At 47.6% G+C, this 11,460-nt stretch overlaps 1 protein-coding gene across 19 annotated transcripts in view; it reads left to right on the top strand.

Annotated features, from left to right (window-relative positions):
- MYO18A (myosin XVIIIA) overlaps nucleotides 1–10,909 on the top strand; it is an 864,705-nt gene extending 853,796 nt beyond the window's left edge. For 16 of the 19 annotated variants that reach the window (XM_078680070.1, XM_078680063.1, XM_078680062.1 and 13 more), the window contains one exon: nucleotides 10,268–10,405. Coding sequence is in view for 3 of the 19 variants with exons in the window: in XM_078680078.1 (XP_078536204.1) it covers nucleotides 10,268–10,418 (151 nt within the window). In the remaining 16 variants the exon portion in view is untranslated. Of the gene's footprint in view, nucleotides 1–10,267 lie in introns of all 19 variants that reach the window. The other 3 variants (XM_078680078.1, XM_078680075.1, XM_078680076.1) reach the window with 1 other exon arrangement.
- Nucleotides 10,910–11,460: the final 551 nt, after the last annotated feature.

Genomic DNA, 11,460 nt, shown 5'->3' on the forward strand with positions numbered 1-11,460 from the left:
GGATACTGATCGTTCTGGAAACTTTTCGCAATATAAGCTAGCATATATGAGAAAAGCGTATGTCAATGTTGGTGGGTACTCTAGGTCTACACAATAGTTCCCACGCTTCTTCTTTTGATCCCTCCTTAATTTACAACTCAATATGTAGTAGTAACTTGTCTTTTCCATATTGTTTTCTTTATCTGTGGGTGCTAGGTGTGTCTCTAGTTGCATGGCCACCCCCATTTAAGAGAATTTCTTTGGGGCACTGTCATCAGTCTTACCTTTAGTCTTATCTGCCCCATGAGCTTTTGCATGGGAGGGGAGAAGCGCTTGTAGTCACACAGTTATCAAAGATGCTCTAGCACCCTAGCAATGCCTCCCCGTGTCTCCGATTAAGCTCATGGGGCTATAGTTTGGTAACATTAGTTACTAAAACGTGTATGATCATACTTTTCTGTATGCGCTAAAATCTGCAAAATTGGGCAGACAAAACCACAAGGTTGTTTTCTAACATAGAGTGGTACAGGGATCACTTTTTGGTCCTGAAGGGAAGTCGGGGATGGCTTTGAAACATGTAGACTAGGGAGGTAGGAGTCCATTGCAGCATACAAATCTCCACTCCCCGCTTTTAATAATACCAGCCAAAGGAGTATTAAAATTTAGTTTCCACACAGCCAGGTATTGTTTAATCCCACTATATCCACTCAGGCCCTTCCACTCTCATATCACACCTAATATCACTTCACAAATAAGTGCTCCCACGTCATTGTCGATCGTAGCACGCCCGTTCCGCAGAGGGGTGGGGAAAACATGATGATGAAGCATGCCACCAAGGGACCTTTTGGTGGGTGAGGCATGTTCAACATAGCAAACATTTTCAGGACTTGGCTCTTGAATGGGCTCTAAGAGCCAAGACAGAGCCTTAACTCAGCTCTGGGGCTCTCCCTGTTAATTTGTTAGCTCGCCCACCTATACCCCCAAACCACACCACCCAATTTCAGCTTTAAAGATCGTGAAAAAGCTGTACAACTTTCCGAAGATATGATGGAGGAAGCAAATATTAGGTGGCTTCCTCATGGCCTCTTCTTCTGTGACTGGGTGGGCCAAAGGTCACGTTTGGGCCACCTGGCCCCCCAGTTAGAACCGGGCCTGGATCACATCATCTGGTGAAAAGCCCAAGGTCTGCGCCTTTCACTGCAGAAACAAAGCGCGTGCATCAAGAGGGGGTCCACGCTTCACACGTGGTAACAGCGGCCCTTGGTGCCTCAACACCTGTGAGAGATGGTCTGCGAGGTGAGCCTGCACTCCCGGCTCCAAGCACAGAAGCAAGAGACGCGGTGGGCCCGCAGATAAACAGAAGTGACAGCTTGTGAAAACGAGACGCCGATAGGGCCAGCGGGGGAGGCTCGCATTGAGGCGCGAGCTGCAGACGGACTCCTGCATGTTAATGAACGAAACTAACCAGACAAACCTATCGATCATTTCCCCTTCCTTGGCTGCTCGGATGATGCAGGCCCAGGACCGGACTGGCCATAACGGGCACCGGGCAATCCCCCGGTGCGCCGCACGGGTGGGGGCCAGTTTTGGGCCCCTGGGGGGCCGTTTTTGTTACAGGGCCGTTTTTGCAGCAAGCTGCAAAATCGGCCAAAACCGGCCCTGGCAAAGAGCTCGTGAGTTTACAATGGGGTATACCCTAAGAACTCTCTGACCTGGGTCAGTTAAGGTAGGTATATATGCAGTGGTCAGAGTCTATTGATCATAACAAAGAATATATCATAGAAACCTTTGCGAATAATAAATTATGTTTCTTCTGTGCAGTACAAAAACATTTATTCAGATATGTTATCACATGTCATAAAAATTAAGATAAAGAAAGACCAAATTACTTCATTAGGTCAAACACACACTGAAGGACATCAATCTCAGTGAAATGAATATAAGAACTTTCGTAGTAGATGCACATATATTCTCTATATAATAACATTTCAACGCGCTCAAAGTGACAAGGAAAAGAGACAGTTAGGTGGGATGGGTGTGGTTGGGTAAAGGTGAGGACTGGGTAAAGGATGTTGTGACGATGTTACAATCACGGTGATATTCAATGCAACCTTTACTGACTAATTTTGTTCATTAGTTCCAACTAGCTCTTTAACATAGGATCTGTATTTATCCATAGGTTGCTTCCTATATTAAGAGAGAAAATGCAATCCGGTCTACGTTTCGACCCCTGGATTAAGGGTTGATTGAAGCCTCATGCTGGGGTCTTCTTCAGGACTTTAAGGTGCAGGAGCGCCTATAAGTGATACAATGTTAAAATTGGAATGTATCAAAACTGAAGTGTAGAGCACAGTTGTACTGTAACTCATCGACTAAAAAGCGGAATTTCTTACTTATTGTTGGGCCATCCAGTGGCCGTTACAGTTGGACTATCATCGGTTCCTCTGTGGCTGAGAGTGACCTAAGAGGTTTTTTTTTAAAATGTAGGTTTAGGTATCGGGTTGATTATGTAACCCTATCTGATTTATGCTCGGGGGAATAACAAAAGGGGCACTTACTGGGACATCTGGGGCTTTCCAATTGATCGGTATATTATTTTCATATCCGTCTCATCACTTCTCCAGATTCGTAAGTTAATCTTTTAGTTCACTTGTTTGCTGGAGGTTAAAAAGACAAAGGTTCGTTTTGTGAGAGCGAGTCCTAGTGTAATAGAAGGACCTGATTCTAAGCTGGTTAAATCAGCGGGAATGTGAATGATGCTTGCAAAGCAGCCAAAGTTTAAGACTTGTGAAAGGGCTTATTGTAAAACAATCGTAAAAGTCCTAGTAAACCTAAGGGTCCCGGAATTGGCATCTAATCGGGTGATTAAATAAAGCCTCCATAGGACATTACGCCGAGCAAGTCATGGCCGGTTGTGTCTAAAAATGCTTTGGGCGTGTAGAATTCCCATTAGATAAAAGTGATTGCCGCTTACCATCAGGGCCGCATTGGAGCGAGTACTTTCATCAGCGCTGCCGGGCCGCGAGTGATCGAGCCGCGAGCTGCAGACGCTGAATACTTCCTGGAGGCTCGCCCCATTCGACCAATCAAATGCGGACAGCCACATCTCCGTTAGGGAGTGTGTGCAAAGTTACGTCGGGAGCCTGCTAGACTCCCAGGGTCTGAGTTGGGAAATCAGTTTGCAGTCAAAATCAAAATTCAGGCGTTTTCGGAGCAAGAACGGCATATTAGAGGAAGTACTTGGTGTATCTAAAATGGATTGTAACAATCAAATGTTCATTGCATAATCATTAGTGCAAGATGAAAAATGAGTACTATACATTGGATGATTAGATGAACTCAGTTTGTTATACATACAGAAAACTGTGTTAATTATTACATGGCATACCTATATGTGTTCAATTTAGTACTATACATACACCGAAGGGATCTGTATTGATACATTTATAGACCATAGATTAGTCACAGTTAATTAGAGCCATTTGAGAAAAGGTGGCATCTATCTCATTCAGCCCATTTTGTACAGAGTCAAATAGCTGCATCCATTTACATTCTCTTAGGTTCATTATGGAGTTCAGATCGCCGCCCCTGGGTCCCAGTGTGATTCTTTCAATGACCACCCATTTGATAGATTCAGGTGTATGGGTCTTTGCCAGAAAATGGTCTACTAGGGGCGCCCCCATCGTTTGGCATCTTATTCTACTACAGTGTTGCAGTATCCTGTTTTTAATTTTCTGCTTGGTTTGGCCTATATAGATCAGACCGCATGGGCAGAAAATAGCGTAGATCACTCCATTACTATTGCAGTTTGTTAGTGTTTTCAAATTGATGGTAATATTGTTATGCGTAATAGCCTTTGTTTCTATGCAGAGTGTACAGGCCTTACAGCTGCTGCATTTGTAATTACCAACTATAGTAGGTAGATTCCACATTGTTTGTATGGTTGGAGCCGGTGGGGTGTCCAGCATAGAATGGACCACAAGGTCTCTGATGCTTTTAGCTTTTTTAAAAGCATGTATTGGAGGGTTTGGTGCTTCAATCACATCTGATATGATGCTCCAATGTTTGTTGATTATTTTGCGTATCTCGTTGCTCTTGCTGCAATATGTGGTGACACAAATCATCCTGTCTTCCGGGAGAGCTCGGCAGAGCTCGGTGGCACCTCCAAACCCCCCCTCCCCCGAGTAGGGGGGGCGGCCGGGCACTTTGCCAGGGGCGGTTGTGCCTGGACAAGCTTCTTGTATAGGTAGGGGCTGTGCATTAGGACCTCCTGTTTAGCCTGCTATAGTGGCGCTGCAGCACCCCCACAAAACTTGAAAGAGTTTAGATGGCGTATGAACAATGAAGGCGCAATCGAATGTTGCCTTCAGGCAGCAGTTTTTGTATCTTCAAAGATGCATATCCCCTATTCCATTAGGGAGGAGGCGCACCCCCACAAAAAATGTACCAGCACCACTGGTACACCCCTGACGCCACACACTCCCCTTCATCCCCCCTCCCGAAATCTACCCGCTCCCAGATTTAAGAGCTATATAATATTAAATATACAAACTGGGTATTTGTGGTAGTTCGCAGTGTTGTCTTTGTGTGTCACCTTTCCTCTTTTTGGCAGCACGGCCTTGCCCCGCGACTTATGCCGTGACCGAAGATTGAGCCCTCCTGCCTCCACCCGCCTCCACCCGCCTGTCTTTATTTATTTATTTATGCGTTTTTATATAGTGTGCGGACTTTACCCGAAGGTGTCAGAGCGCTTCACAATAGGAACAGTAGTGAAACATGAGGAAAAGTACAAGTGAGCATGTTACAAAAGCAAACGTTACGTTACATTAGGCAATAGTGACAATTGTGCATGTTTCGAGCAAACAAAATACAAGGGTAGCAAATGATACGTTACAAGAGGAAACAAGCATTGAAAATGCAATAGGTCTCGCAATAGAAGAGTTTGACATTTTTCGTTTTGCATATAGATGAGTGGCGTTGCGTGGATGAGTGGCGTTGCGTGGGTGAGTGGCGTTGCGTGGGTGAGTGGCGTTGCGTGGGTGAGTGGCGTTGCGTGGGTGTGTGGCGTTGCGTGGGTGAGCGGCGTTGCGTGGATGAGCGGCGTTGCGTGGCTGAGCGGCGTTGCGTGGCTGAGTGGCGTTGCGTGGCTGAGTGGCGTTGCGTGGCTGAGTGGCGTTGCGTGGGTGAGTGGCGTTGCGTGGGTGAGTGGCGTTGCGTGGGTGAGTGGCGTTGCGTGGGTGAGTGGCGTTGCGTGGGTGAGTGGCGTTGCGTGGGTGAGTGGCGTTGCGTGTGTGTGTGGCGTTGCGTGTGTGTGTGGCGTTGCGTGTGTGTGTGGCGTTGCGTGTGTGTGTGGCGTTGCGTGGGTGAGTGGCGTTGCGTGGGTGAGTGGCGTTGCGTGGGTGAGTGGCGTTGCGTGGGTGAGTGGCGTTGCGTGGGTGAGTGGCGTTGCGTGGGTGAGTGGCGTTGCGTGGGTGAGTGGCGTTGCGTGTGTGAGTGGCGTTGCGTGTGTGAGTGGCGTTGCGTGTGTGAGTGGCGTTGCGTGTGTGAGTGGCGTTGCGTGTGTGAGTGGCGTTGCGTGTGTGAGTGGCGTTGCGTGTGTGTGTGGCGTTGCGTGTGTGTGTGGCGTTGCGTGTGTGTGTGGCGTTGCGTGTGTGTGTGGCGTTGCGTGGGTGAGTGGCGTTGCGTGGGTGAGTGGCGTTGCGTGGGTGAGTGGCGTTGCGTGGGTGAGTGGCGTTGCGTGGGTGAGTGGCGTTGCGTGGGTGAGTGGCGTTGCGTGGGTGAGTGGCGTTGCGTGTGTGAGTGGCGTTGCGTGTGTGTGTGGCGTTGCGTGTGTGTGTGGCGTTGCGTGTGTGTGTGGCGTTGCGTGTGTGTGTGGCGTTGCGTGTGTGAGTGGCGTTGCGTGTGTGAGTGGCGTTGCGTGTGTGAGTGGCGTTGCGTGTGTGAGTGGCGTTGCGTGTGTGAGTGGCGTTGCGTGGCTGAGTGGCGTTGCGTGGCTGAGTGGCGTTGCGTGGCTGAGTGGCGTTGCGTGGGTGAGTGGCGTTGCGTGGTTGAGTGGCGTTGCGTGTGTGAGTGGCGTTGCGTGGTTGAGTGGCGTTGCATGTGTGAGTGGCGTTGCATGTGTGAGTGGCGTTGCATGTGTGAGTGGCGTTGCATGTGTGTGTGGCGTTGCATGTGTGTGTGGCGTTGCATGTGTGTGTGGCGTTGCGTGTGTGGCGTTGCGTGTGTGAGTGGCGTTGCGTGTGTGAGTGGCGTTGCGTGTGTGAGTGGCGTTGCGTGTGTGAGTGGTGTTGCGTGGGTGAGTGGCGTTGCGTGGGTGAGTGGCGTTGCGTGGGTGAGTGGCGTTGCATGGGTGAGTGGCGTTGCGTGGGTGAGTGAATGGTTAGCTGTTGCTTATGCGACGTATAGCACTTAATACTAAAGTAGGCAGACCTTCTTAGCCTTTGTGAGAATAATAGCAAAATAAAAATAAAAACCAGATCAAGTCAAGGACGCAAACGGCACCATGCTATTGTTTATTTACTCAGATGATTTGCATAAAAATGTAACTTGTGAGCACGTTTCTCTAACTCTCCAATAATCCCATTACAACACTTTGTACAAATGAGATTGGGACTCATCCTTCCGAAGTCGAGAAAAATGTGCAACGCTGTGTTGAAGTTAATTTTTTTAATTAACAAAATGCAAATAATGTGGAGAGATTTCAAGTGATTCAGGAATGGGCGCCCTTGTAAAGAGAAAGTACGGCCGGCCTGGGCAGTGATAGGGGAGGAGGGAGGAGAAATGCGAGTCACGGCAGCAGCAGCCTTTGATGTGCCTGCCGGCCGGCCGTGAATAATTAGGGGGTGAGAAATGCGCTCGGAGGGCTGCCTTTGATGTGGTAATGCGAGGCAGGCAGGCAGGCGGCTGGTGGCATTGTGCACGCGCTTTTTAGGGCTTGCGCAAGCGCAATGACCTAAAAAGCACATGCACTTGAAGGAATCGCCAGTGGAATCGCCAGTGGATAAACACTGGATAAGCCCCTATAGAGCTTCGCCAGCTATGCGCTGAAGCGCATCAGCAGGCGAGCCCTAAAAAGTGACATTTGTTGTTACAAAAGCGTACAAAGTACAAATAGAGGTATAATACTGCACTAAATGGCAGATACTGTGAGGGGCTTGCTTCTGCAGCGAGTGATGTGGACAGCCATGGGTGGGTGAAGCAAGGAGTTGCATTTAAGGACAAATAGTCATACTAACTTTCTTGGTTAGAACAGTAAACGATTGTGGTGAGAGTTGCATCGTACGCAGGGTAGATGGTAGGACAGCTCATTGGGTTAATGCAACTGCTACATATATCGAGGCTGTTTCTGCCCGTCATCCACTAGGGTCAATAAAATAAATATTTTATAGTAACATCTGTTGTATTTTGAGTTGTGATTACGATTGCTCTAAGACGTCGGATTTCATCGCCATGGTATACATGCCGATGGGTCTAGTAATTTTTCTTGGTCTCTCGATATCAAATCTTTTTTTTAAATCTAAATACACTGGTTGGCTTTATATTTATTACTGGTGGAGATTGAAAAATCTCTGAATGAAAACAACGTTTTCAGGGGTTTATCTACCTTTAGTGCAACATTTGCAATGTTACCAGGACCCGGGTGTCTGATGGCCCACTGTACCCTAATTATGATTATCATTTAATATTCATCCAGAAGGTGCTGGCATTTTTCTTGCTTTCATTAAGGTCACTACCACCTTTGCTACTCCACGGATCTTTTTTCTTTTTTAGTGCGTCTAAGCTAAGGGAAGGTCTTCCGAGATGTTGCTGGATGCTCTTAGGACTTGTTTTAGCACATAGACACGTTATTATTATTTCTATCCACAATATTTACTCAGGAAACTAAAAGGTAAACGTTGTGGCCGAGTTTCCTGATTGTTGCTGAAAAGGTGCTGCTTGATTGGGCCAGGGCTTGGGTTGATGGAATATGAGCGAGAGGAGCTGGTCCTATAGCAGAGGTAGATTGATTGACCCGAGGGCTGCTGTCAGTCATAAGATGTCCCTCCTACTCAGAAGGTTGTACCCAGGGGCGCAACACAGGTCCCTGCAGTGCAGGGTACCCTGCAACCCTTCATGGGGAACCCATTCAGCCCAAGGTCAGTGAGTATCTGTGTGATATAGGAGACTCAGGGGCCCCTCATCACATTTTTCAGGGAACCCCATCATTTTGCGTTAAGCGACATCCATCGGGGCTTTGTATTAAAAGGGGAGCTACTTTCCATCAGTTAGCGCTCAGACTCCTGAGGGATGTCAAGAGAGAGCTCTGCTCTGAAATAGATATGTGAGCTGCATTGTGCTTGGTGTCGCCTTCTGAAGTCCATGAGGCCTGCATATTGAACGCCCACATGCATGGCGAGCTGTCAAACTGTGATTGACCAGATATGGCTTAAACAGCAGCTTCTAGCTTCAGGCAAGAATATGATATGTACATGATGCTTAACCGATGCTGGCATGTGCTGAGTGATGTGTGTGTGAAAAGAAAGTTGTGCCAAGCAAGGAGAGCAGATCCCCTTTACCGACTAAGGTGGTCTCTTTTAAGGCCTCTCATTTCCAGCCTTCAGCCTCTTCAGTGATACTATCTGTGCAGTGCTTCTCTGCAGTAGCCGTGCAAGTTGCTAAGAAGCCTGTGGGTGTTTAATGTCCTTCACAAATAGCATTTCTTCATCATCATTAAAAACCCACCTCAGCTGAATTTCTGCATGATACTTCACAGCACAGATGTACTTCTGGTATATAGGCTCAAACACCGCGCAGTGCACTATGAATAGTTTATTTACTCCTTTTTAAAACTTTATTCCTCCTCGAGACAGACTCCACCCAGTGTGGGAAGTGAGTGGAGTGTGGTGCGGCTACTGCCTAGATCTGCCCCTCTGAGGAAGCGTACAGGCCTTGGGCACGCTGGTATGGTCCAGATGCGCGCCTCGGCAGGGAGCGCGCAGACGCCTGGCAGCCTTCGTATTCCGTGGTGAGCTTCAGAAGCAGCAACAAAGACCACAGAGATGAAGCACTGAAAGGCAGATGCCCTGCTCGCTGGCAGCTGATGGGTTCCAGCAGAGTTTATTTGTACTTGGGCATCTCTGGTCATGCTGGGCATTTCGGATCGCGAGCACGTGCCTGGGAGTGGGAACAGGCGGGAGCCTGGGAGTGGAGACAGGCGGGAGCCTGGGAGTGGAGACAGGCGGATGCGCTACCACTGAACGAATGTTAGCAGGAACCGATGAAAGTAGGAAGCTGAAAAAGGGCGGTAGGAGTCACTGAAAAACAGTATAATGTGTTTGTATCATGGGCTTTGGCATCAGTTTAGGATATACATCCATATTGGGATGCTAACTGTAGGTATTTGGGAAGAGAAATGACGAGACCACAATGAGCTCTTCCCACATTAAAACTAAAAGTATCAAACACTGAAATGGCAAGGAGTGCTTGAGCTCAGGACAGAGACCTTTGTGAATACCCCATACTAAATATGGGGGTACACTTGAGGCAACAATTGAACTATATCACTACCGCAGTGTGTGGGCCCCGGCCCCCAGGAGTGGAGGTTCTCGACGGCATCGAGGTTCACAGCCAGAGCTCTGTGGGCACCCCTACACTGCATTGGTTAAGGTGGGGGTGTCGATGGCACGTATAGGCATGGTTTTGCCAGCATAGTAGACACGCGTGGTGACAGCCATACTGCCATAGTAAGTTGAGATGGTGATGCATATGGGCTTCCTCTGATCCAAGCTTGGATTCCCTTCACCTTGGTCGACAGAATTTCCCTCCACGTGGTTCTAGAGTCCCCTGAATAATAGCCGCTTAGCATTTCAAGTTTGCGTATTTTTAAGGATGCTGTTCCACTGCTGATAGCTGCATGGATTGTCTAGCATTGAACTCATTTCTTTCCGTAACAATAGCCACTTTGCATTTCAAGTTTGCGTATTCTAAAGGTTGCAGTTCCACTGGTGATAGCTGCATGGATTGTCTAGCACTGAACTAATTTCTTTCCCGAACAGCACTATGTTAAGAAAAGTACCTTAATAACAGTGATATAAATTAATGCTGTGATAAAATAGTTTGTTGAACGATGAGGAAATGGAAACTGAATAATCTCTCGTACCATGTTGCCCTCAATTCACCTAGGCCTTTCTGCCCCAGGTGAGAGCAGCACCTTCAATATGTTATTCAGTCTTCAATTCTCAACCAAGGTACCTGGATTCTTTTATTTCATAAGGTAGATTAACCTTCTTGTTTCTCATTTTCCCTGCAGCCCTCCACCCTCCAGGAAACTGTATACCTACGACAAATCAGATGAGGAGCGGGACATGTTTGATAGCACCTACAGGTCCAAATACTCAACAAGAAGTTATAACTTAAGCGACAGCGACTCTGAGACCAAAGCCTCTGATACCACTGCGTAGCACGGCCACACAGCATCTCTCTTTCCCTCTTTCCCCGCCAAAGGTGCCCGGTGGAATGAAGGCACATGGTCCTCATGGCCAGTGAGTGGCACGTTTCATCTGCGAAACCATCCTAGAAACTGTATCAATCAGTCCAGAAAGGAGAAACAGTGGTATTGGTATAAGGGGGCGGGGACACGGCTGGACTCTTGCTGCATCCCCCACCGCTCTGTAAGAGGACATGGCAGATTCTGAGCACAGCTCCCCCCGTTCTCCATGGGGACATTGTCCCCTGCTGCTCTGAAAATTTTGAAATGCCTTGGCTGTCTACACATACTGTCTGCATGGCGGAAAAAAATGATTGAACTCACCCTTCCTTGATTCCATCTTCTCCAAAACTTCCTAATCCCTTCCTCATCAAAAAGACTACCATGAAAGAATTACAGGGAATGAGTTTTTGTAGCCGAATGGGCTGACTTGATAATCCATAATAAACCAGGATTCTTACTCGAGCATTGGCACTCTGGCTGCTTTCGTAGGGGTGACATAAATCATCCGGGGATAAGAAATGTATGATTTGATGTGCCTCATTCTGCGGCTTCGACGTAACTTATGACCCTAAACATATGTTTCATTCACAAATTAGTGGCAATTTGGCCGATAGATATGAAGATAAAGAGTTCACTGCTTTCAATGTCAGTACGGGATGTTGACAATGAATGGCTATATGAGGCGATGCTAGTGTGGGAGCTGGCCTAGTTGTCAGATCTGTGGTTGTCCAATTGGGTGGATGGATGGTAAAGACCAATTACTCTGTACAGCACTAAGCGATCTGGATGGAAATAATTCATACTAGTATTTTTGCATGAACATTGCTTTTAGACTTGTGTTAAGCCTGTCTGTAAGGATCATGTGCTTATAACCGACCTGATTATAGCAGAATCCAGAGCTGCACTGCAAGAGGGCCGAACCTCCCTAAAGTGGATGGTAGCACATACCCAGGACAAAGTCTGTTCAAAACAAGTGGGCATGTGGAATACTATTGCCTTTCTCTATATTACAA

This window comes from Lissotriton helveticus, chromosome 3_1 (assembly GCF_964261635.1).
Source record: "Lissotriton helveticus chromosome 3_1, aLisHel1.1, whole genome shotgun sequence".
NCBI classification, from domain to species: Eukaryota; Metazoa; Chordata; class Amphibia; order Caudata; family Salamandridae; genus Lissotriton; species Lissotriton helveticus.